Source organism: Protomyctophum parallelum (assembly GCF_964188405.1).
Source record: "Protomyctophum parallelum genome assembly, chromosome: 22".
In the NCBI taxonomy this organism is placed as follows: Eukaryota; Metazoa; Chordata; class Actinopteri; order Myctophiformes; family Myctophidae; genus Protomyctophum; species Protomyctophum parallelum.
In genome coordinates this window covers 29,379,254-29,406,528 of record NC_139714.1, presented here as the reverse complement: position 1 = coordinate 29,406,528, position 27,275 = coordinate 29,379,254, and the positions used below count along the sequence as shown (strand labels likewise).

The 27,275-nt window shown below is 42.1% G+C and overlaps 1 protein-coding gene across 1 annotated transcript in view; it reads left to right on the top strand.

The window, feature by feature from the left end:
* The window catches only part of cped1 (cadherin-like and PC-esterase domain containing 1), a 107,172-nt gene extending 80,802 nt beyond the window's left edge, over nt 1-26,370 (top strand). The window contains exons 15-21 of the mRNA XM_083757797.1: nt 7,428-7,545; nt 8,054-8,190; nt 14,744-14,964; nt 19,076-19,177; nt 20,277-20,364; nt 20,769-20,915; nt 24,267-26,370. Coding sequence (XP_083613923.1) covers nt 7,428-7,545; nt 8,054-8,190; nt 14,744-14,964; nt 19,076-19,177; nt 20,277-20,364; nt 20,769-20,915; nt 24,267-24,473 — 1,020 coding nt within the window. The 3' untranslated portion in view covers nt 24,474-26,370. The remainder of the gene's footprint in view (nt 1-7,427; nt 7,546-8,053; nt 8,191-14,743; nt 14,965-19,075; nt 19,178-20,276; nt 20,365-20,768; nt 20,916-24,266) is intronic.
* The last annotated feature ends 905 nt before the right edge of the window (nt 26,371-27,275 follow it).

The window sequence follows — 27,275 nt, the reverse complement described above, 5'->3', positions numbered from 1 at the left end:
CTTTATTTATTTTTCTTTAATAAAAAATGAAAAAGAAAAAATGTATCATTTTCCAAAAATCATCCATTTTGGGACATTTCCAAAACACATGTGAGTGATCAACATTTACATCTCCACAGCCTCTCCAACATTGTATCTGTTGCTTTAACTGATTGCTCTTGATTTTTGGTGTTATAAAAAATCTGCATAGATTTTTCCAAGAGAATTCCCTCCATATCCGTGAATTGGTAGATGATTGGTGCATTTTCCACATATGTATCCAATCTTTTTCTTAGTTCTGCTTCCCATTTCTTTTTAATATATTCCGTTGAATTACTGCCACTCATCAAAGTTGTATTATATTGCTGATATAATTCAAATCGTTTTCCCCTTGTATATATTTTTTTAATAATTTGGACAATACCATTCACTTCTATGGAGGGCCTCCCTTTGATTCCCTTAGTATAGTAATCCCTTAGTTGCAGATACCTGAAGAAATCATGTTTATCCAACATCTTTATTTATTTTTCATATACTGTATATTGTTAAGAATGCACTCATTATTATAAGCTCTAAACTAAAGTGTGAAAAAATATATTTTGTACACTTTTGTTGAGTAATGTTGATTTAAATCTGAGAACGTGCAAATGTAATCAAATGGACCCGAGAATGAATTTATTATAATACAAAATAGTAAACCCACTCACTGACCCACTGGGAACAGACCTGCAGGGTTTGTAGTATAGAGACAGGCGAGCTGAGTTTTAGGTTTTAGGATCTGTTTGGTTTCCAGAGGAAGACGACACAGGCATATTGAATTATCAGCACACTGAGCATTACCTCTCTCAGTGTGACATACTGTATATACAGTTCCAGAAATCAGTGCACATGTGTAGAACTGCCCTTATTCAACCTAAAATGCTGCCTGTTTCACTCTCTACTAACGTTGTCAGTACGGACGCTCACTCAGTCATGTTTCTTTGGGGGAATAGATAAAAAGGATATAGGCCTACAATACTGCACAGCAGTGGATAGGAGGCAGGGAGACAGTTCTACACATGTGCACTGATTTCTGGAACTTTATATACAGTATGTCACACTGAGGGTAAAACATTGTCTGAGTCTATAAATGTGGTTATGGGTCTTATATGAGTCAAAAGCGTTTACTGAGGGCTTATCCATAAGCGCGGCCATATGACATGGAATTACACGCTGTAAAATTTAATTTAATCCTATTTGTTACACATTAGATGAAAGGTCCCTTTAGGTAGTAATTGAGGCTGTCATAACAAAGGGTTTTTGGCAGTGACCTGAGTTAAGGATTAAGTGAAACATGACTGAAATGTGTATAGCTATTGGGACCAAAGTGTTTGAACTTCACATAAGATGAATCCATTGTTGGGTCCCCTTCATCTTTTTGTACTTTCTTCCGGAGCAGCATGTCAGAACCCCAGTGGTATATTTTCACTCATCATCAGACATTTTGTTTCATTCTAGGATTTACAGGTTGTATATGTGAAGTGCTGTCTTGAGTGTTTGCCCGAAATCCATATGCACAGCTTCCAAATCCAAATGCACAATCCAAAAGCTATATCTAATTCCTGTGCCTACTGGGCTGCAGTTCATTGTTATGCTGATTTGACTGATACAAACATAGTATTGACTCAGATTTTCAGTGATATGTATTTTCAGTCTACATACCGTAGAGTAGATCTCTCTCCCTCTGTAGAATGTGTGGGGTGTTGTAGCACAAACCACAGGCCAGGAAGCTACAGTATACACAACAACTTGTTGGAGTCACTAATATCCGCTTGATTAAGATCTATCATAACATATAGGCCTATTGCAACAGGTGTGTGTGTGTGTGTGTGTGTGTGTGTGTGTGTGTGTGTGTGTGTGTGTGTGTGTGTGTGTGTGTGTGTGTGTGTGTGTGTGTGTGTGTGTGTGTGTGTGTGTGTGTGTGTGTGTGTGTGTGTGTGTGTGTGTGTGTGTGTGTGTGTGTGTGTGTGTGTGTGTGTGTGTGTGTGTGTGTGTGTGTGTTCTGTCCCTATCACCTTATTCTTTAATCACAATGTGAAGCATTCTCTCTTTGCCAGCTGTTTGCCCAGTTGTTATGACTGGGCCTCTGGTCAGAAAATACCAGTGATTACATTTATACAGGAAAGACTTAATCTCCTTACTAAGCTCAGAATCCCCAATTCTTCCCCCCCTTTGTCTTTTATTTTTTACCTTTTCAGCCATTACGCTTGAGAGATTTAGTCCCATGTTTTACTGCGGTGGACCCAGGACAGGTGCATGAGTTTTGCCGTCTAATTAGAATTTTGTTCCTTCAAGGTTGGCTTTTGATCTTTAGATTAGAAGGTATTTGTCTATTTTTCTAAAAAGAAAAAAAAAATGTAGACAGGCTGCCCACTATAAGAAAGCTACTGGGACGGCTATTATCTAATGGAGCACAGAGCCAAATTAGAGAGATTGTGCATGAATGGGGATTAGTACAATATGAGGCTAGGTTAGCGTTGCTCTTTGATCAAGGCAGATTATTTTCGTGTTACTGTTGTACTCTGGGCCTGGTAGCTAACTGCTTATACAACACAACAGTAGCCTACAATACCAGGCACGCACGCACAGACGCACACACATATACAGACACACACACGCCAAATCAAACATCTCCGGCAAAACAAATATGAACAAGGCAGCTGCCAAGATTTTTCAGATGAAAGGCAATGATGCCTATCCATTGATCAATTTTCTTGACTAACTCCTAGATTTGAACCCTGTAATGCCAGCTCTAAGACAAAGCCCAACTCAATGTCAGCTTAAATCTGGACAACCTAACAAAACAAAGCATGACATATGGAGTGAACTTGCATTCTTGAGCATTGTTCCCATGTCACCAGCATGTCACCACATTGGCTTGTTTATATCCACAGTACTTGACTAAACCTCAAGCAAAGAATCTGCTAAACCACCACAGTTTCTTACATATACAGAGCATCAGGACTCAATCCCAACCCAAAAAGAAAAGAAAATAAATAAATCTGCATTTAGCCACACTTTGATACAATCTGTTTTCTATTGAGGCCTCTCCTCTATTCCCTATGTGGCAACAAACCTCCGTTTTTATCCAGCTGCTAACAAAATGAAGTTAGTGCTTTATGTGAAAAATGATTATTTATGGCTCGAAAACCGGAGCTTGAGTATGCATCATGTACGTGCATAGTCACGGGTGCTTGCAAGCAAAACTCGGTTCAGACAGTTGGTTGAAAAAGTGTGTGTGTGTGTGTGTGTGTGTGTGTGTGTGTGTGTGTGTGTGTGTGTGTGTGTGTGTGTGTGTGTGTGTGTGTGTGTGTGTGTGTGTGTGTGTGTGTGTGTGTGTGTGTGTGTGTGTGTGTGTGTGTGTGTGTGTGTGTGTGTGTGTGTGTGTGTGTGAGAGACTGTGTGACTGTGTGACTGTGTGTGTGGTTGTGTCTCATTGAAACTGAGTGGGGACTGCACTATGCTCCTACTTCAGCCTTTGGTTTGCAATGCATTATATTAATAATATACATGTAATAATTGGTGCTAGTTGTCTATAATTGACCTAATCTTCTTTTATATTTTGGATAGTAAGTTTACTAACTTAACTGTACTGTGTAAGCATGCTCAAATACATAGAAATGGAAATACACAAGAAAAACTTTTCTCACTAATATACCGGTATCTGTTTACTGGATCCATGTTACTATACTGTACATGTGTGTGTCTTTGTATACATGTATTTGCTGTATATTTACAGTAAGTTGTACAGGTATTATACAGGACTTGTGGCTGATGCAGCACATGCTAATTTATGTAAACACTTTCATGAGCCCGACAAAGCACTAATGCATTGCTCATGCCGCCTTGAATAAAAGATCCTTGTTTGCACTAAATAATCATTTGGGCCCGGGTGTGTGGTTACTACCGCAAAAATGTGTGCTAAGCTTTTGTTTTATGGAGCATGTGTAGTTCTCCACATATAACCTTTATTTAACCAGGAAGTCACATTGAGATTTAAAACCTCTTTTACAAGTGAGTCCTAGCCAAGACAGGGCCAAAGTAGTATAAAACAGCAAAAAACATGTTTTAGGCTATGAATTATTACACTTGTGAAATAGGAATTACCTTTGCTGTAAATCTTTCAGGGACATTTAAGGGAGTGAGCAGCATAACATAAAATGACACCACTAGTAATAAACATATAGGCCTACATATCATTTGAGTATATTTACTAACCTATTTGTTGGTTTATTTGTTGTTTCCAACTTAAAATTGTAAAAAAGACTAATGTGAAATAAAACCCAAAAGGAAATTCCTGGTGTATTGTAAAATGCATGGTTATTAACTTAGTAATTAATTATTGTCATTGCCGATATAGAAAGTATAGTCTAATGTGGGAATAAATGAAACTGACATTTCCATGACATCATTTTGACATGATGTGAAAAGATCTGAAAAACATACTGTAATAGTGCTCTCACTGCTCTGGCAAAAATATTAGCCTCCTGGCAATTAAATAAAAGTCACTATTGAACGTACTAGGTATCGGGATCAACTATGGCTATTTCATACCAGGCTATTACATTTTGAGGGTCTGTTTTTAAGATAGGCCTGTAGGCCTGCCGCCGATGACAAATTATAATTACAACAAAGCACAAGGCCAATAAATGCATCGATTTACTATATTTTATAGTACACTGTGTGTGTGTTACATCAATATGTCTTAAAAAGAAATGTAAAACGGCTAACTGACCTGTTGACTTGGTTAATGAGTGTGTTGTTTATTGCTTTAAACATCAAAAGTGAACCACAAACTTCTGCTTCATCTCTACTGCACTGCTAGTGTTACTGCTAACTTGCAGCATCCAGAAATTGCTGTGTTTTATTTGTATTTATTTATTTATTTATTTATTTATTTATTTATTTATTTATTTATTTATTTATTTATTTATTTATTTATTTATTTATTTATTTATTTATTTATTTATTTATTTATTTATTTATTTATTTATTTATTTATTTATTATTTTTCATTTGCAATATTATTGATAGCATTCTCTCTTGTCTTTACACAACTAGCTGGGGGTGTCACTGCCACCCAAACCTGACTAGTAATGAGTGAATACAGGTGGGTGTCAATGACAGCTGAGTAAACCATGTAAATACCCTCTATACCAGTGGTTCCCAAAGTGGGGTCCGGGGACCCCCAGGGGTCCTTGAGGGAGTTCCAGGGGGTCTCCACTCTCCAGCTAAATGATAGTTTGGAGCCATTTGTACACTCTCAGAGTTAAATTAACATTGATTTTACAATATAAATTTGGGGTCCCAGAGATAGAAATGCCATTAAATGGGGGTCTGTAGAATAATGCATGTCAAACTGAGGGTCCCTGAAATTAAGCTGGTTGAGAATCACTGCAAGAGCCGTACAAATATTCTCTCATGGGGGTCCTTTTGACATGAAAAGGTTTAGGAACCACTGCTCTATACTTTACTTGACCAGGGTCGGGCTCTGTACTTGGTCCGGTCTTACACCTGAAATTGTCGATCTACAAGTGTTGTGTTGTGACAATTTGTGAGTTGCTAGTTGCTAGTTTTGGCGAATGTTCCCCCAAGATTATGGGTACAAGTGGTTAATGATGACACACCTCCCAAAGCACTCAAAAAAGCCCCTGTATTAAGCCCCTGCCGTGTGTGTGTGTGTGTGTGTGTGTGTGTGTGTGTGTGTGTGTGTGTGTGTGTGTGTGTGTGTGTGTGTGTGTGTGTGTGTGTGTGTGTGTGTGTGTGTGTGTGTGTGTGTGTGTGCGTGTGCGTGTGTGCGTGTGCGTGCGAGCGCATTCAGATCAGTCGGGAGAAACGAGGCGACAGATTTCTGTGTTGACAGCTGCAGTATTATATTGAGTGTGATATATCTGATATACGTTTGTGTTTCTCTCTTTAACCACTTTAACCATGGCGTATCTGATTTGGCCCGTATCATTATAGGTCATACACACACACACACACACACACACACACTAGAGCTTTCCAAAAATGGAGGGAAAAACAAAACAACAAAAGGAATTACATTCTCTGCACACACAGACAGACAGCGAGAGACAGAGAGAGACACTTTTGGGCTTCAGGTCCCGAGTCTCTAATTATAAATGGGTGTCAGTTACGTACGTGGCATGGAAGCTAGGCAGGTTGGCTTTAAACGGGGAACGAGGAGTGAAGTATGATCGGCGGCGGGGATGAAAGGTGGCCGCCGCAGGTTTTCCACGGGCGTCTAGTCGCCAGCCCCCGGCGGCTCCCTCAGACCCCCAGCCCTGGGTGTTTGTGCGTGTACACTGTGCACACGTAAGAACAAGAAAATCCCTGTTAAGTTGTCTTGTGCCACTTTGTTGAGAGATGCACCGTCGGCATGCAGAATGTGGCGTGGACGTGCGAAGCCCCTCAAAGGAGAGGAGGGAGTGTGGAGTGTGTGTGTTTGCGTGGACATGCGAGTGTGTGTGTGTGTGTGTGTGCGTGTGTGAGGTTGGCCGCTAGGGAGGGCTCGGGCGGCCCCTCTGTTGTCAGGGCCAGACGTAGTGGCTCCCACGGGGCCTCTGAGACACAGAACCGCCCACTGTCCTTCATCTGCGCAGGTTTATTTGACCTCTGAGCTCTCACCTCGCGCTACACCAAGCTAGCCTAGATGGACAGAGCGATGGCCAAAGTCCTTTGATTAAGAAACAAAAAGCGGCAAAGGGTGGTGAAAGAGGATGAAAGAAGTACAACGTCCAAGGGGCCACCGAGAGGAAGTCAACTAGAGGAGTGAAGCGAATCTTAAGTGAGAAAAACTAGCAACAGCAGGTTAGAATGAGAGTCAGACGGGAGGTTGAATGAATCTTCTCTGGGAGCTGGTTGAAGGCGGAAAGTATTTAGATGAAATCCAGACATGATTTAGAACAGGGCCAATTGACCCTTGCGGGGTCAATTGGAAAGCATACAGTTAAAAATGTCAGTTCAAATTAAATTCATTACTGTGTGACATTTAAACCACCTTCAACCTGGCGTCTCTATTTTGGGAATGTCATGTGTTCTAAAAATGTTTAAAATATGTATAGCCGATCCCCAAGCTCATAACGTGTTACAATGTGATGCGTTGTGAGCTTGTTGATTAACTATTTTCACTTTTTTAAGTCCCTTTGCAATTTGGGGGCGGGGGGGGGGGGGGGGGGGGGGGGGGGGGGGAGTTGGGGCAACAGCCTGTTTGGGGGTCCTTGGCATGGAAGATTTGAGAAAAACCTTAATTTTGAGATCGGTCAGTGACTGTTCAGCCTGCTCTTCATTCTGTGACTTATCGATAGAATGCACTTCTGATGACATGCAAATGCATATTGACATACATTCAAAATATCCCAATGATACTGAAATGAATCACTTGCTCTGTTCTCTCCATTGCACAGGACTGTGGGTTGATTGTGCAGCCAGGTAAGCCTTGTGGCCTGCAGCCTCTTCTGGGCTCTAAGACATCGGGCGAGTCCCAGGATCCACTTCGGCCTTGCACCTCTGGGGATGTGCCAGGTTGGTTTGTCTATATCCATAACACTGTCTTCACTGTGAGTGAGTGTGAGTGTGAGTGTGAGTGTGTGTACGCGCGTGACTGTGACTGACTGTGCACGTGCGCCGTGTATGCATTGGCACATTGTTTTGTGTGTGGTGTTCTCTGGGTACAAAGCCCTGCTGCATGATGTGGGTATGATGGCTTAATCTATTGGCTAGGCCTTTTGGGGGATTTAAGCAGCTGCTTCACTTTGACCTTTGATTTAAATGCAACAGGTGAGTTGTCAAGCTGTGCTGTAAAAATTCAATATCCTTCTCTGCGGCGAAGAGGATTGACTGTCAGTCCAGAAAGCTTTGTGCTCTAGAATTAGAATTATTATACTTTTATAAGTTACTCAGTGCGTGGTGTTTCATTTGCCACGCTCCCCATGATTATCTGCTGCCTGTCAGGCCGTCTATCAGCACAAAATATGTCTTTACGTTCCGTTTCACCTTCTCCCTCTTTCTCTCATGCCCTTCACTCACTCAGGCCATTGGGTTGTCCCGTGCCTCAGCTGTGCCGATAACCGTACCTGTGATTGGCGAGAGATAAGCTGGCAACCCGAGGGCTGCTACCACCCTCTGTTGGACAACAGCCAGCTGCAGGAGTGCATGAGAGACAAAAAGGTGAGGGGCTAACGGTTCAGATTATTAGCACACTTTAACAGCAGAATGACATTCACACACTTCTGCTTCTGTTAGACACTTACAGTAGAAAGCAACATACGTGCAATATACATGGTGGATACCTGGGTAGTGGGTTCATAATGTACCCCCCAACACACACAGTTTTTTTTTCTGGAATCCCAACTTATTTGAACTGTACAAATGGAACCAAATGTATCGATATGAACCAAATGTGTCCATACTGTATGGACTGTACATTCCCGGAGTTACAGACCCGCTAAGAGTCCATTTGGTTCCTATCTATCAATTAGTTAGCATACGAGGACTCCCATGGAATCTGCTCTATAGGGCCCCTGGGGGTCCCCCACACCTCAGAACCAGTGCTGTACATCAGCTGGTTGAGTAATACAATGCCCCTGTTATGGTACTTCTAGGATAGTGCAACTCCCTGACGTCCCTGCAGACTCTGCATTGAGTTGGTCCACGAATGACTTCACTCTCAGCGCTGCTTACGGGCAGGTCACTACTCTCTTAGCAAGGGGTACAATTAACATCAGGTACTAACTAGCCATAGCCAGATGACTAAAGTGCTATCCGGGGACCCCGAAATGTTGCCAGCTTTACAGCAGTGCTGGCAACAGTATATGTTCCATGTGCACGCGACGGGGATGCGTACACGACTACACGTGTGTGCATGAGAGATATTGTGGTTGTTGTAGCTAAATAATATGGCAGGAACATGTACAATGCGAGCTCTGTCTTTGATGCAGAGACGTTACTGAGCCATGTACTGTACAGGTATGAAGGAATTGCATTGCGAAGCGTGCATTCCGCAAGGTGCCCCAAAATGGGCATCTGCTTAGGAGATTTTCCATAAGTATTCCATCCCGATTGCCTAATGCCTTCCAAAGTTTGCCGGATTGGTCCGTTTTGAACAAAATGGACAAAATGGACAAAAAGTCATGAACACAGCGATTTCTTTTTTGTGCATGCACATTCCCACTAGGCAGAGGACAAAAAATGCCAAGTTTTCAAATCAGCCTTGCCTTTTATAGCGCCACCAGGAGGCTGACTAATGTGAAACACATTATTTTATATTATCAGTCCTAGGCAAATTGATACACATGATCTTTGTAGTAATGTGATCAAGTATGTGTTTTTTTTTTAAATATTCTATTTTGGTAGGCTACATCTTTTTGAACAAAATGCCTTAAATCATGAACGCAGCGCCCAATTGCTGTGAAACTTTGCACACACATTTGCAATACGTGCAAAAACATGCCTCCTGGTGCCGCTATAATAGGACAATGTTAAAAGGGAGGTAATAGAGCGTCGCAGTCCCGCGCCCTTTCAGGACGACGGCAGGCCCGGAAAAGAATTCCCCATATTTTTTTTCATAGACGTTTCAAAAGGTATGTATTTATTTAAAGACCTTTTAAAGACCTTTTAAGCCTCAGACAAAGCCAACTCTTGTTGTGACAAATCATGACAATAAACACAACGTTTTGGGCCGTTCAAATAATTAGAAAGAAGAAAAAAAAGGGCAAGGTACAACACTTTTTTTGTTTGTTTTTCTTCTTGTCTTCTTTTCTTCCTGTCGTTGTCATGAAAGGGGGCGGGACTGCCACGCTATATTACCTCCCTTTTAACCGTGTCCTATCATAGCGGCACCAGGAGGCACGTTTATGCAAAGAAATCACACTTGTGTGAAGTGAGGGGCGCCCACTGTATTTATATCGGTCACATGATGTATGGCACACTAAACAAACATTAAAGACCATAGTCCAAGTCCATAGACTTGGCCTTAAAACCAACATTAAAAAGCCCATAGACTTGGCTGCCATTCAAAAGCCATGCGTGCCCCTCAAAAACACATGTTTATATTACTCCTACACATTTTGTCCAGACATCACAAACGTTCCTGACCTGGTGGAGACCTGGGAGGACTTTTTCTGTATTCTGTATTCTGTATTTTGCTACACATCACTCCTACAGAAGACCGAGGGGCAGCGGTGGCCGAACGGTTTGCGGAGCGGTCTTGATATCGGAAGGTCGCTAAGGTCGGCACGTTAAAATTACCACCGCTGAAGTGCCCTTGGACAAGGCATTGAACCCCTACCATGAAATGTTCTATGAGCAGGGCCTGGCTGTAAACAAGTTCTTGAGCTTAGTCCAGTTACCCTGGGTAAACATAGTACCTTTCCTTTCCTTTTTTCGAGCCAAGCCAATAAAATAATTGGTTCAGGAAAGAGGCACAGGTTTGATGCTGAAGGTTAAAATACTGAGCGCTATGGGGACCCCTTTGTGTATACAAAGCACAAGCCATGGCCAACTGCTCTGGGAGTGACTTAGCCAATATACTGTGTATACCCTGAGTTTGGCAGAGCCGCCATTAGGCTGTGGAGGAGTCGCATGTACAGCTACTTCCAAATAGTTCAGAACATTGGCGTTAATATAGAAGCCAGTGGGAATCAGTGATGAAAACAAAATATCTAATGGTGGACCTCTGTATCCACAATGGGAACGGCGTGGCTCCAGTGTGGAGCTTGGACTTCATGCGGCCAGCCTGTGACATCAGTCATGTGAAGTATGACATATGGCTCTGGGCATGGTTTCAGGCTGAAACCTTGCCCAGTATTTTTAGTGTCGGACATGATGGAGCATAAATCCAGCTTTTACGCTCCATTAGATTGACTTCCATCATGAAATTAAAATTCAATATTTCAAAAAGTATAATGTGGAAGATATGTGGAACATATATACACTGTGTTAAAGAAATTTGGCGCTGATCGGTCCAGCAGGATGCACGATTAGCTCCGGACATACAGTTGGACTCCTGCAGAGCCATGCCGTAAACGCAAGATCAGAAGAAAGTTATTTACAGTTGTCTTGTGTCTGTCTGTGTTGGTAGATGACAATGTTCCCATCCTACTTGTCTCTAACAGTATAGTTCACAATGGCCTCTTATTAAAGCCAGACTGGATTCCGTATTTTCTTCTTCGTTTACACTTGATTTAGTGTTTATTGATGATCAAAGAAAAGTAGACAGGTGTTGAGAGAGTTGTTGGGCAAAATATGTATTTTGAAGTTCCAGGCAGAATCTGTGAATGTCAAACAGAAGGCAAATGGAGTAAAAAAAATGAGTTGAAAGGAAGATGGACAACATTACATAGCGTCACATTGCGAGGCGTTTTTTGGCTTTTACAGGTTTCAGACTGTGGGTCTGTAATGAGATGGTAATACTGTCTGTCTGTATACAAAGCTTGCATGTATAGCCCCTTTCCTCTTTGTCACTACCAGTGCCAAGTCATGGATCTAACACTAACCTATGCCAAAGGACATTGTCTAGCATACTGATTCTGGAAACTTTGATATGCTTTATTGGCTCTAAGAACAAAACTCTGAGCCACAGGATCGAGACACATCCATATGCAGTACTATGTTGATGTGTAGACTTGTGAGTTTGGGGGAATTTATTTTTTACAGTTGTCGTGAGGGATTTTCTTTCCTCACATATTCTGATTTAAGTTGTGTCCAGACCACAAAAGTATTGTGACCATGCGCGCAACCATGCGAGGTGAGTCATGGGCCCAGGGCGAGAAGTAGTCGAATTAGTTTGTTTTGGGAGGTCTGAAGCTTAGTCTTAAGTAACATTGTGATGCTGGAGGAAGCATAGTCATAGGAGGGCTGATTTAGAGCTCCCACAAGAGTTTTGAGAGCATTTTTTGCTTTCACCTGTCTTGTTGTCAAGAATGTCATCAACTTTAACCTTGAAGTCAATTACGTTGACGTTACTGAGGGAATGTTTAGAACCGAAAAGAATAGATTCTGTAGTGAGAGTTTGTTATCGGATTTTGGTGAGTTCGGAACTGAGAGCCTCCTCGACTTGTTCATTGTGTTTTGTCATTACAGTTACTGTATGTTGTTGACGCACTATCCAGACAGTTAGCATCCGGTGGCCCCAAGCTTATGGTTTATCTGCAACAATAATCTCCCATAACACGCAACCGTGTATCCTAAAACAGACCCAAATAGGCGTAGCATCTGGCTGCAGTCCCCCTATTGTGAAATTGTTAATAGAAAAGAAAGAAGAAAATCGACAACATCTACTGTACAAGCTCACCGATATTTTGAACTCACAATGAAACAGTTATTGTCTCTTGAATTATGACCAGCAGACTAGAAGCCAATTGAGACTTCCTGACCTGTTCGTACAGTTTTAAAAGAGCAGTAAATTGCAGCAGGTTTCATCTTGGCAAACTGACAGCTGCAGAGGGACAGAGGCAGTGTTGATTTCGTCGACTAAAACTAAGACGAAAAATGTTCGTCGACTACCTTTTTGCACTGACAAAAACTAAATTAAAACTAAATGAAAACTAAGCTATGATGACTAAAACTAAGACTAAATATATCGACAATTTCGTCAAGAAATAAAAAGTAGACTAAAATGTTAAGAAGGGACTAGTGGACCAGACATCCAGTATAAGTCATTTTTCACTTGGTTGCATGCTGAAAATAGCCGATCTACAAGCTTATAGATCGGCTATTTTCAGCAAGAGTATAATCTGCCATTACGACGCATCAAAATACGATTTGACTAAATCAACCATAGATTTAGTCGACTTAAAATCTCATGACACTTTGACTAAAACTAGACTAACAGTAAAACATTCCAGGTGACTAAAATGTGACAAAAACTAAATGAACTATTCAAAAGACTATGACGGTTAGCTCGACCGTCTGGGCATCTAGGCTGCCAAGCCAGCCAGACGGCGTGCCGCGGGTTCGACTCCCGAGCCCGACGGCCTTTGCCGCGTGTCACTGCGCATCTCCCTCCCCCTTTCCTGTCTGTATACTGTACCCTATCAATAAAGGCAAAAAACTGCAAAAAATATTAAACAAAAACAAAAAAAGTCTGACTAAAAATAAAATATCTTTTTGCTGCCAAAAACAACACTGGACAGAGGAAGGGTTTTCTGAATGATAAATTGGCTGAGAACACTGTCTCATACTTCCTGTGAACTGGGATTGGCTGCGTTAGTTTTAGGACCATGAAGAAGTCTCCCTTGAAGCTACAAACAGAAGAGCCAAGACTCCTCATCAAACGAGTATTGTGTGTGTGTGTGTGTGTGTGTGTGTGTGTGTGTGTGTGTGTGTGTGTGTGTGTGTGTGTGTGTGTGTGTGTGTGTGTGTGTGTGTGTGTGTGTGTGTGTGTGTGTGTGTGTGTGTGTGTGTGTGTGTGTGTGTGTGTGTGTGTGTGTGTGTGTGTGTGTGTGTGTGTGTGTGTGTGTGTGTGTGTACATTTCCTCAAGTACCATTTTTGATGTATTCTTTACTAGAGTATTTACAATTTCCAATACTTTTACTTCACTACATCTCAGAGGCAAATATTGTACTTTTACTCCACTACAATTATTTGAAACCTTTTGTTAGTAGTTACTTTGTAGATTTGAATTATTACAAAACATACTTAACCTACTTAAACTTTGGCTATTTGAAAATAGCTGATCTACAATCTCACAATGCATTTTGAGGTATATTTTGATGCTAATACTTTTTGTACTTTTACTCAAGTACATTTTTATTTAAGACTTTTACTTGTAACGGAGTGTCTGCATTGCAGTATAGTATTGATGTTGTCCTAAAAGTAGCAATTTCACAATGTACTCTATTACAAATAAAAGTCCTGTATTAATAATTTAATGCCAGTAGAAAATGTGTACTGGCATCAAAATCGATCTATAATTGCACCAAGTCTCTGTATGTCTCTGGACCTGATCACCCCTATCTCCATATATGGAGCCTGTTCTGACATCACAATGATTGTTCTGACATCTGCATAGTCTCCATATTTGGGCGTGCCTGACAATGAACTCCACATATGGGCATAAAAGGGACACAGACAAAATGTATAACTGGGTGGGGCATGCATTTCCAACTTGCATCGTTTCAAGTACCCAATGGGCACCGCTCTAGTGTACTTAAAGTCCCAAAAGTAAACTCCTTCACACATTTTTTTTAAAGAGATATTAAAAAAGGAAATAAAAAAGGACGATCACAACAGGTAAACTTGTAGATCTTCTATGTTCAAATAGGGATTTCAAATAATAATAATAATCTGTTCAGTCAGATAACTCACAAATAGTGTTGGGGGGGGGGGGGGGGGGGGGGGTTTGTATAAGATGTAAATTCAAGTGTGACTGTGATATTTTATCATTTCTTAAGCTTTATTTGGTTGTAAATTAACTTTGTTGATGAAAGATAGTGTTCTTTTTGCAGAGTGTATCCAACAACTACCGTTGAAATTGAAAGCATAACTGTTGCTTTATACTGTAAATGTGTATTGTGAGGCGGAATTGTGGTAGAATTACAATCGTAAGGAGGTTTACACAAATGTAAACTGTTTTCGTTTCAGTAGAATAACTTTGTCCTGTCAAACTGCAGAACTATAATCAAAACAACACAATTCTTCCCCTATTGACCACAATGAAGTTGCAACAGAATCTGTTCCAGGCCCGGGTTGTGTGACTCAAACCGCGTCTTCCCTCCTCAGGTGCTGTTCATCGGAGACTCGACCAACCGCGGTATGATGTACTTCCTGATGGAGCGGGTGAACTCCAGCCTGGAGGAGTGGGGCAAGGCTCACAACATGCTGGTCTACAGCAACCTGAACCAGGGCCTAACGCACGTCGGCTACTCCTACTACCCTCAGTTCTGGCTGGAGAAGAGCCTCAGGCCCACCTTCCAGCAGGCCCTGGAACAGCTGTTACACAGGTGAGAGGATGCTGGGTGGAAAAACAAAAGAAAGTTTGAGCGCTTTTACCACAAAAAGTATAGGTAAAGGGTTTCACCTGTGCGGGTCCTAGATATTTACAGGCTTTTTTAGCTTTTACCACAAAATGTACAACTAAATGTTTTTTACAAGGTCCAAAAACATATATTTACATACAGTATGTACCTGAGATAAGATATACGGTGTATATGTAAAGGTGTGTGAGCAGCCCAGGCCGTAGCGTAACGGTCTGGGCACCGGACTGGTAATCCAGTCGCAGTGTGCCGCGGGTTCGACTCCCGGACCCGACACGGCCTTTACTGCATGTCATCCCCCCATCTCTCTCCCGTTTCCTGTCAGCCTACTGTCTGTCCCGCAAAAAAAAATATCTTTAAAAAGGTGTGTGAGCATAGCAGCTGTACTGTGCATTATATACATTATATATTAATTAGTCAAGGTGTTAGGTCATGGATTAAGGTGCAAAGAGTCGGTCCGCGTTAGCCGCATAAACCACTTGACACTGACTCTGGTATAATCCGCAACACACTGGTATAATCCGCGAGTGCTGTAAGAGGTAGAGCAAAAAAAAAGAAGAAAAGTCAAGGCCCAGGCCGTAGCGTAACGGTCTGGGCACCGGACTGGTAATCCAGTCGCAGTGTGCCGCGGGTTCGACTCCCGGACCCGACACGGCCTTTACTGCATGTCTTCCCCCATCTCTCTCCCGTTTCCTGTCAGCCTACTGTCTGTCCCTTCAAAAATCAATAAAAGGCGTAAGCCGCAAAAAAAATATCTTAAAAAAAAAAAAAAAAAAAAGAAAAAGAAAAGTCAAGTACCTTGTCTAAAGCTAATGTCCAAGTCAACTTGTCCCTGGTATATAATCCAAGGCGGCAGGCCAGCCTAACACGACAGACTCATGCCATGTTTCAGCAATCTGCCGGGTGTCGGGTGGAAAGTGGAAACCGTTCCTGTGCCTGGTGGTGTTGTGGTAGGCCCCCTTGCCCTTCCGCGGGCATTGTAGGGGGTTGAACAGTTTGTGAATAGAAAGCGTTATTGTCTACATATGTGGAAATGTGCCTTTCATTTCAATTGTAGAATTTAAAACAGACACTACATACAGAAGGACCACAGGCCACAAGGACAATATGACAGATGTCTCGTTACATATTCCAGTTCATTGCAAAATGTGCAATTCCCGGTGGCGATTCGGTATAAATTGGTTTTAAGAATTCATTGGGGTAATGACCTACATGTTCAGGCTTCTCTCTCCCGTTCTCTGTGAACAATTTTGACACATACAAAAATGGGTGCCAGGTACTAAACACTGCTTCACTTATAAACAAATACCGAGTGTTTTTTTTTTCTTCTAGATAGCAAGTCAGACCCATCTTGTTCTTAGTTTGAAAGTAAATTTGAATATTTATGACAATGCTATTCACAAAGTTTTCGTTTTGTTTTCGATGCCCCAGGGGTGTTTCCAAGCTCAAATGAACTGATGTCTCCTAAAGAGACCTCACGATAAGTATCAAAATCATGTATCTGGTTTGTTTGGCAACTTCAGAGGAAAACAGTAAAATATAAATTTAAATATTTCTGACAAAGCTATTCACAAAACAATATTGTTTTTGTTTTCGATGCCCCAGGGGTGTTTCCAAGCCCAAATTAACTGATGTCTCTTAAAGAGACTTCGCGGGCAAAATCTGTTTCATTTAGGGTGACCACCCGTCCTGCGTCTCGCACAAACAGAACAATGTCCCGCGAGTCAAGACAGAATCAGAATGGTCGCTTTTTTCCCCGCTGAGCCGGACACGATGGTGGAGTGTTGTGTTCATGTAGTGTATGTGTGAGTGGAAATGATCGGAAACGGATCTAAACACGAACTGAACGTCCATTTACACTCACTTCTTTGTTATTTTCCGGGGCTTTGAGCAACTTATGGGCAGTGTCAACAAAGGATGTGTAGTTCTTTGACTAGTGCTATTTGTAGAAGTGAGGACAGAGGAATAACACTAGCTACTCAACATGAGAACATATGCATGTGCAACATTAAATATTAATATGAATACAACTAAAAATACATTGCATGGATGCACCTGGTACGTATCCTCAGTGATGTATCCCAAGGTCATCAGGGTTTCGGGTCTCTCGAACATCATACCCCTCACTCGGGTGACCCAGCCGGGGTGATCAAGTCCCGACTTACGTCCCAGTAGCTACCCTCGATCAGTCCCATTTGGGCAAGACCAAGGCCACACAATCCGTTGCTCCGGAACTACTCTACCGGGACTGGGAGGATCAGCAATCTGGCGCATGGAGGGACTAGGCTCTGTGGGTTGCCTCCTGTCCGGGCCCCTCCTACGTCTCACCAGGTCCACTCCTGCTCTCACCGGGCCCAGGACCTGTGCGTTGCACCAGACTCCCAGCACCAGGCACTTCATTCAGGAGTGGTGGATTATAATGGCCCTCCTAAAGGCCTCAATGAGGGTTTTTGGGCTTTCTCCTCACAGAGGACACAGGCTGGGGCGCTAACCCATACTGCTCACCCAGGTGCAGTCTACATTCCGGCTGTCACCCGTCTCTCCGGTGGTCACCAGACTATACCCAGTTGTCACAGTCTATTCCTACGTATAAGTCACTATAAATAGAATGAATATCTATAACTAAAAATATATATTATATTAAAATATAATCAATATTATCCAGCAATATGAAATGATTAGTGCACATTGAGAAATATAAAAACATCATTACATCTTCATGAATAGCATTAACCACATGAACCCCTGTCCCTCATTGGGCTTGTTTGGAGGTGGTCACCCTATTGGTTCGTTCGGCAACTTCGCAGGAAAACAGCTGCACAAAATTACATGAAACTTTCAGCAAAACGTGGGAAATGGCTCCTTGACTACCTCCTGGTCAGATTTGTCGTGTAATTGGGTAAAGGCCAAAGGTCATGGAAAAAGGTCACAGTCGTGACCACCATGTGGAGTGGGGGTTTGGTGTGTATTGACTAATGACAAAGTTTTGCCGATTGGACAGCTTTATTCACAGCACTGTCCTAATGTTGGTGCTACAATCTTTAGCATTTCAGAATCAGATTTTCTAAACATATACTGTAGTGCTCTGGCTGCTGTCTCAACTGTAATTATTCAAGGACAAATTCCCCACCTTTCCTTTCCTGGAAGTTTCGTGTCATTCTGAACAGCCGTTTTCCCTTAAAGTTGAATGGGATAATAACATTCAAACTGTTCATCTTTAACCAACAACATCCCAATGTCTTATTTGCTGTGCCACAGGTTTCTATCAATCACACAGACGATATCCGTGTGCCCACGTATCTGTGTTTAATACAGCCTATACACAACACAACTATATGATGAAGATCCTTTGGGACAACGTGTTCAAAACGTTCATAGTGGATCAGATTTGGATTTGGAGTGTTACGGGTGTTACTTTAATATGAGATAATTCTATGATCACAAATAGTATATCAAAGTGATCCAAATCCCGTTTTTTTATTTTATTTGTATCTACCCAAAATCCGAATCTAATCCACTCGGATAGGGATTAAAGGTTTTGAACTCTTGCGCCCCAGGCATTTGAAAGTTTAATCTTGCAATATAACAGTAGAGAGGCCGACAACGACTTCTATTTTTATTTTCACTGGCGCAGCGGCCTGCTCATCACACATTATGTGATGAGACATGTGTTATCCCGCCTGGCCATATGGAAATAAGCTTAATCGGTTGTTGTGATCAAAGCACTAGGGGTCGTGACTCAGGAGGCATGTTCGACTGATGCCGCGCAGCGGGGCCTCCTCGCCAGCCGTCTCACACGGCCTCAGATGTGTTCAAAGCTAGGGACGCATCCTTGGGTCATGTGCTGCCATTTTATTGAGCACTGCTGCTAAGCCAGCAACAATCCAGGAAGCGTTAAACTGTGCGCGCGTGCGTGCGCGCGCGTGTGTGTGTGTGTGTGTGTGTGTGTCTCATTAGTCCTGTGGGCTCGGTTATGAGTTGCATATTTCTTTGAGTTGACTTTGCACTTGTGTCACTTTATGGCCATCTGCTCATATACACATTGATGAGATACTGTATGTATTGCCATCACCCAAAGGTCACGGCCCCTGGAAAACTCTGCTCAGACGGTGCTGGTAGTGGGAGGCGTCCAGTGGCTCAACACCAATCACATCAGAGTCATCAGACAGGTGCTGGAGAGGTAGAGATATGCACACATGAACACGCATCAACAAACATGTACACGCACGTCGAGGACATCATCAGTATTCAGTCCTTCTCTTTTTCATACACTGTTTTAGTAACTACCGGTAGTTAACTCACTCGGAAATACTCAGAAGATACTTGGAAATCACGTTTTACAAACAACGTTATACAGTATCCTACAGTATGAACCTCACTGAGTGACATGCTGACATAAATGCTACTACAGGAGGAGGCTGAAGAGGTTTGTTCGCTGACGAGCCGTCACTGTGGTAGCATTGAGAGGAGAAACTGTATACTCAAGTCTAGATGGATTTCCGATGCGCCGTCTTCACCTACTCACTCACTCACTCACTTTCACCTACTCACTCACTTTCACCTACTCACTCACTTTCACCTACTCACTCACTTTCTCTGACTTTGTTTTGTTTCTGCACGGCTTGCCAAAACAAATGGATTTTTTACTCCACTCTGAGTTCTGAGACACCCGCCCACTGGAACAGTAATTTTACCACAGATCTCCACTGCTTGTTTGCATTAACCTCCGACATGCTTTGACATGATTTGTCTGAGATTTATGGAAAAAGGGGAATATCCGCACTCTCTTAATAGAGTTTGAGTTTCTTTATTTCATGAAATCACATGCAGCAGCAGTCCACCAAGAGAAACGAATGCGTTTCGGCACGCAGGCCTTCCTCAGCGTTTCAAATGCTGAGGAAGGCCTGCGTGCTGAAAAGCGTTTGTTTCTCTAGGTGGACTGCACCTATAACGGTGCCATTCCTGGCGACAGCGCTGTAGACAAGTCACACTGACCCATCACACATGATGTTTGCTTCGCTGTCTCTTCAGTAACCTTTGGCTAGTTAGAAAGTCTTGGAGGTGCAAGAACTTCCAAAATGAACTTCAGCTAAGTTTGTTTACTCAACAATTACTATGTCATCTTGTTGTTATTGACCTGCCAACGCCAAAAAATTCTAGACTTTGGTGTATGCAGTAGGTTTCACTCATTAACTCACTTTTATTCACTCACTCATTTACTACTCACTGACTCACTTACTCACTGATATTATTTCCTCTCTCCTGTGTTTCTACTTCAGAGAAAACCTTGGGAATATCATGGTGGTGGTGAAATCTTTAGGCATCGGTTTCCATCTTCCTGTTGAAGGCATCCATTCTCTCAGCCTGGTAACTCCCTCTCCTCATTCATCCTTTATTTACAAGGAACATTCAAAGCATTAACAACTTAAACCCCATATACTTAGTTGACCGACAGGGTCACTAGTCAGGGCTCTGATACTTGGTCCACTCCTTTTTACCCTCCACTTACTCTACAGTCTACACCAAATCTCTCTACAAGCTCACGTTATGAGCTATATCTGTTTTAGCCAAATGTTCAACTTTTCTAAAATGTTCATCGAAAATAGCAAATCTACAAGCTATAAAGACTGTGGCCTCTGTAATAATCCATGGCTCCCAACCTGCTGTTGAATCAGTAATGTCTCCTGTAGTTCAACAAACGCTAATGACGTCCTTGAGTCATTCATAATGTGACGAATCGTTGTTTCTCGGCATGTCTGTCAACGTTGCAGCGAGGAATACAGCAGCTGTATCGTGAAAACAGCAACATCCTCACCACGGCAAAGCACTACGGCTACGAGGTGATCGACACATTCTACATGACCATGGGCCGATATAAAGAGTTCCTGCAGGGACGATGTGCCTGCCATTTCCATGAGGTAAATGAATTGACATGTCGGTGGTAAAGTAGGTGGAAATTTTACATTATTTTCTTTAAATGTATTTGGAAAGGAAATTCCTATTTGGTTGTCAGACATATTTGCTGTTTGGTGAGTAATACAAGGCAGTCCACTCCACTGCCACCTGTAGGCTACTGTAAAAAATGATAATCCACACAATGATGATGATGTACAAAAACCACGAAATGCAAAGAAAATGGAATGTATGACAGTTTGACTGTTTTACACGCGTAACCCGCATTTTAATCAACCCCCCTTCACTGCCGAGATTGTTGTATTACCTTTAGAGCATACACTGAATTATTTGGGCTTTTAATCTGCGAAAATCCAGCGAATAAAGGTCCCTCGGTTTGTTGTGATCCGATCGTACCATCCACCATCTTGGTGCACCCGGAAGACGCACACAAGACCCGCCTCCATGAGGCGTTGTACCCCATTCATTTGCATTGGCCTCAATCTCCCAGAAGCCCTAGCAGCCCACAGCATGTGACGATTTCCGGTTTCGTCATCAAAACGAAAGCATCTAGTCTCTATCTCCGCGGAGAAGGCAGAGTTTATTTTTATTTATTACAATACGGCGGATTAAACACATAAAACAAAAGGCGGGTATGTCGTATATAGCAACGACAGTAACCTGGAGTAAACCATTCCTGGCAGTTGGGTTCCCACGGTCATGAAATGATATTCCTGGAATTATTTTGAAATTAGAAAAAACATTTTCCATTACTGGAAAGGTTTTGGAATGGATCAAAGGTCCTGGAATTTATCAAGGGTCCTGGAATTTGTTTTGACTATGCATTGTTTTTGGCTATTTCCAAAACATGTGTAACACCAGTAAGAAGAAATGTACCCTGGAGTATGCGTTCTAATCTACAGGTCGCAGAGTATTTAGCAAGTTTTCCCTGAGGAAACCCACACTGATCATTTCCCCATCCTTTCTGTTTGATATTTATGTGCTTTCAAAGCCAAGACCGAACAAAGCATTAAATACTGTGTCTAAAGCGCTCAGCAGCCACAAATCACACAACCATTTTCTCAGTGGACAGGAAATCAGCACTTCTGTTCCTCTGATTGAACAAATCTAATGCTCTCTGCTTCCACATCAAGGAGGTTTCTGAAAATAAATCCCCTCACTGCCCTCTCCCGGGTCCCTGTAAAAGAGCTGCCTATAAAATTGGCCTCTGCACGAGTTAATGAGTAATTAGCAATTAAAGCTGCATTTTTACTGCATCTTAAAATGCACGTTGGTAGCAGCTGGGTGTGTATGTGAAGTGGTTTCAGGGCCCTTATGTGTGGCAGGCTCAGTCCCACCAACCACCCACGCCCCCATCTCACTTCATATGGCTCTTAAATGACAGCAGGCCTGCAGAATCTGTCAAACGGAGAGCAATCTAGTCTAGTTAAAGTCTGATTTGTGTGTGCGTGCGCGTGTTGGTTTCTGCGTGTGCACAACAGAGGCTGTTTTAGGGTTAGGATTTAGATTAATTTATTTAGGATTAGAATTAGTTAGGCTACTGTAGCCTGACAGCGTGTTGCAGGTTTGAGTCCCGGTCCAGGCAGCCATTGCTGCGTTTCACTCCCCATCTCTCTCTCCCCATTTCCACATGAGTAAGTGATATTTTTGTTGTAATCAATAGAATGTTTTTTCCCCCAGTAAAGGGGTTCTCCCGGTCTCTCCAGCAATTTAGTAAACAGAAAATGTGCAAATGTTTTACTGAAATATAATACAACAATAATAATTGCGACTGTAGGTCGCGGATTACTATGAAAACCTGCAAATCCGTTGATCCGTCACTCAGTCACGCCTCCATATATGGTTGTCAGTCCATCACGCCTCGTGACATCACACCTCGTCACACGTCACGTCTCATAATTATGGCCGTCTCCATATATGAAGATCACGACACTGACCTCATGAAACCCTGGATAGCCATACATGGACAACACTGGATCATCACCTAGATCTGCATATATGGAGCCGGCCAGCAACTCTACATCTGACCTCAAACCCTTAGATCTCCATATATTATGGGGCTGACATAATAATAATAATTTCAAAACACTGGCATATTATTCAGTCAGACCCTAGGCTCAGCGCTGTGTTTACACAAGCCCCAGCTGTGGTGTTTAAGCGCTCTTCTAATCTAAGAGACCAGCTTGTGAGATCGTACACACCTGAGCAGAATAATAGTACTTACTTACCTCTTTTTACCAATGTTTTTGTGTGGGGTTTTTTCTTCACTTTTTTGCGCTCCCCTATGTGTTTTATATCCCCACAAATACGCAATTTTGAACACTCTGGCTTTCTCATCATAATGAGGCTTTTATGGAAATTGCTCTCAGGAAAAGCTCAACTGATTTGGCCATATGCATGATGTCATCTGTATCACCCTACTTTGTATAATAATTACGCTTCAGTCTTCAGTTCCAAATTTGCATTTCGACTTTGTTTACAATGTCCACATTGTTGATTTTCCAAGCTGGCATGGAATGGAAACAAGCCTGGGTTTATATAGCATCAATATTATAATGACTCAAAGATTAAATAATGTGCATATCAGCGCCCCCACCACCTCAGGACAGTGTGGTACTGCAGCTAAAACTGCTTCAGAAGCCAGATATAAATGACGAACTGGTTATCAGAGTGGTGCTTTAGGCTCAAACCATTAGAAATATGTTTGACAGACATAAACAATATGATATTAAATATTTAAAAGTTTTAAAATGCATGTTTTTTTAAGTACTGTACTTAAGTACAATTTTGAGGTACTTTACTTGAGTATTTCTAATTTCCAGTACTTTTAGAAGTAGAGGACACTGGAGCAGCATGGACATTTCAAGCCTTTTCACTTGGTGCTAGCACACAAAACGACTAACGTTTTGACCTATGCGGTCTTCATCAGAGTCATCGCTGCGGAAGAATTATACCAGCACCTTGTTCTTCAGTAAAGGACAGCGTCTCTAGTCGAACCCCAGTGTTTGTACTGGTGGTTACTTCTACTCCACTACATCTCAGATGCAAATATTGTACTTTTACTCCACTAAAATTATTTAAAAACTTTAGTTACTAGTTTGCTTTGTAGATTTTGATTTTCATTACAAAACATACATTAATCATGTCAGCCCTATATACATATTGACCGTTTGAAAATAGCTGAATTTGTAGATCTGCTATTTTCAAAAGATATTTACACATTTTGAACTTGTGAAACTGAAAGGGGACATTCAGGCAAGACGAGTACTTTTACTTTTAGTACTTTTAAGTACATTTTGATGCAGATGCTTTTGTACATTTTGAACACAGGACTTCTTGTTTTCCACCACTTGCAGGTGGAGAAGCTGTCCAGGAGTCCTGCGAGGACCGGCGAGCAGAGCGGCGGCAGCACCCTGACCTCGGCCCATTCCGTCCTGCTGGACCAGGACCAGTGGGCGGGGTCTAACACCTCCTCGTCCTATCACGTGAGGGGACCGGTCAACCAGATGTACTCTGAGATATTGCTGAGCCGTCTGTGTCCCCGCAGAGCCCCTGGAAACTAGAGACCCCCGCCCCACCCCCTCCCCTACGCACACTGAAACCCACAGTGTTCATTTAACTCTGAGAGTGGAAAACATGGATCCAAATGGACCCCCTGACCGGTGCCCGGGATAGAGAGAGAGTGTGTGTGTGTGTGTGTGTGTGTGTGTGTGTGTGTGTGTGTGTGTGTGTGTGTGTGTGTGTGTGTGTGTGTGTGTGTGTGTGTGTGTGTGTGTGTGTGTGTGTGTGTGTGTGTGTGTGTGTGTGTGTGTGTGTGTGTGTGTGTGTGTGTGTGTGTGTGTGTCTTCTCTGTGAAGACAGAGAGGTCATTCCATGTGAGTGGTGTAACAGGAGAATGTTGACTATCCAGCCGTGCGACAGGGATCGTTGCTCCTGTCCCAAGCACCTGCTCTGATTGGCCGGCCTTAATGAACACACCTGGTCATGTGACCTGAACTCAGAGGCTGACAGGGTCGCCATGGGTAGACCTGTTTTTTGTCTTGAGTAATAATGAGGCATATTTGGCAGGTGCTTCATAGGCACATTATTATATCATTTTGACCACTTAAACCTTATACTATACTATACTATACTATGTTTGTTTTTTTTTGCTCCCGATCCGATTTTGTGTATCTGCCGATACCGATTTTTACAAATATTTATATTTATTTATTTATATTTTTATAGAACACTTATGCCATATCACAATAGTACAATATCCAAAATCACAGAAAATATCCAGTCTAACATCATGATATGGATATAATATTGATACTAGGGATGTTTTTTTGCCCTCGATCCGATTCCGATCATTTGAAATATGTGATCGGCCCCAATTTCCGATCACGTGTGCGGATCGGACAACTCTTATAGGCCTACCATACTATAATATACTATACTATACTTAGTAAAACTTAGTTAAAAACAAGTGTCCTTCTACACAAAATTTCTTCAGCAGAATTAGCAGATCTATAAGCGTGGCACGTTATGATCTTGTAGATCTGCTATTTCTGATGAACGTTCCTCCCAGAAGGTGGCACTAGGGTTCAAGTGGTTAAACATGGAGTAGGTTTTAAAGGCTCGCTAAGTTTATAATGATAATGATAAAGGCACAGGAATAGTTATCATTTGTGATACTTATCTTAAACTACGGTATGTTAAGCTATTAAGTTATGTTAAGCTATTAAGTATGTTAACATGTTATGTACAATTTCTTTGATGGACATGTGCTGCATTTTGGACACAGAGATAATGGCAAAACATTACCCTGGGCAGGGTCACCAGCCTGGTAGCTGGTGAAAGAAGGGATCACTGAAATATCGCCATAATAATGGAAATTACAGCAAATAATGGAACTTTTTTTCCTTTTTTTTCCAAGAGAGAGGGAAAATACAAGGCAAAGACTGGGAATTAAAATGCCTTGGATCAAAAGCTGCATTTTCTCTCAAGTTGCGCAGTCTGCCAAATCAAGAGAGAAAAACACAAGAAGAGAAAAATGTATTTGAATTATTGTGGAGGTCTCCACTGTATACCTCATTCAGCCACTTCCTGTGGCATAATATTCAATGCCAAAGATATGACACAATGATATTCATTATGTAAGAGAATAATGTCTTATGTATATGATTGCCTGCTTATGTTGTCTATATTTTTATATAAAGTGTTTATTTCTATAAGGGGAATTACACCCCTTTTATCTGAACTGGACTCTTTCCCTGCTCCTTCTGTGTAAATGATTCTGTATTTTCAGTCCTCAGCAGTTGATTAGAAATGCGCCTGTAAAGCTATATTGTGTGTATAATGCATTGTCTATAATACATTGTCAAGCCCATATTTGTTCCCAGTCATCCTCCAAATCAGTGAGGCTTCTGGCATGTTCTTCATTGAGCCGTATTTGACGTCTGATTAAATAAATGTCCTCATGATGATGTCACTGGGCGGGTAGTATCTCAAGCCAGGCAACCATTCCACAATCTTTGAATGTAAATGCCCCCCCCCCCCTCTCCTTTTTAAAGTGGTACAAAGGATGTTATCGTTTCCATTCATAAAAATATAATTATTTTAAAATACTTTAAGATGTAATTCCATAGCAGCAAGCTAGTATTATTCTTTGACTAATTTGATTAAGAGGAATTATTTATGCCAGTGGTTCTCAAACCTTTTCAGTTCAAGGACCCCCAGTTTACTATGCATTAGGCCACAGAGTATAGACCCCCATAAGACTGAGTTACGGGTACATTTCTTTCCACTTGTGTGTGTGTGTGGTTGGGGGGGGGGGGGGCTGGCATCCGCTTTAAGGGCCGATTCATACTCCTATTTTAGAGCAGAATAAAAGTCGGTTCGGCGCTACTAGAGCCTACAATTTGACGTCATTTGAGGTACGGGGGGGCGGGTACCGTCCTAAAGTCGGCTCTTCGGTGCTACTGAAAATTTCTGACGAGCCGAAATCATTTCGGCACTACAGCGCCGAAACAGCGGTAAAATAGGAGTATGAATCGGCCCTAAGCCTGAACTGCTTTCAGTGCCGATGCACTGAAAACTGTATCACGGTTTACGGAAGCGTTTGAAATTTGTTGTGAGTCAAGGGACTACTGGCCGAACAACTTCATACCAACAGCTAGCAGTGACACATCAGACTTCTGAGTGCGAGATGGCTGTTTGGTTTTCTTTTCCATTGGACATAATAGGCTATTACGTATATGTATGCTGTTGCTGTATACAGGCTCATCCCCACTACTTCCTCCCGGATGCTTATTCCTTCCAACAACATTAAGGCAGTGGTGCTGACAGAGAGGTTATGTACAGGCTAATCTCTCAAGACAGAT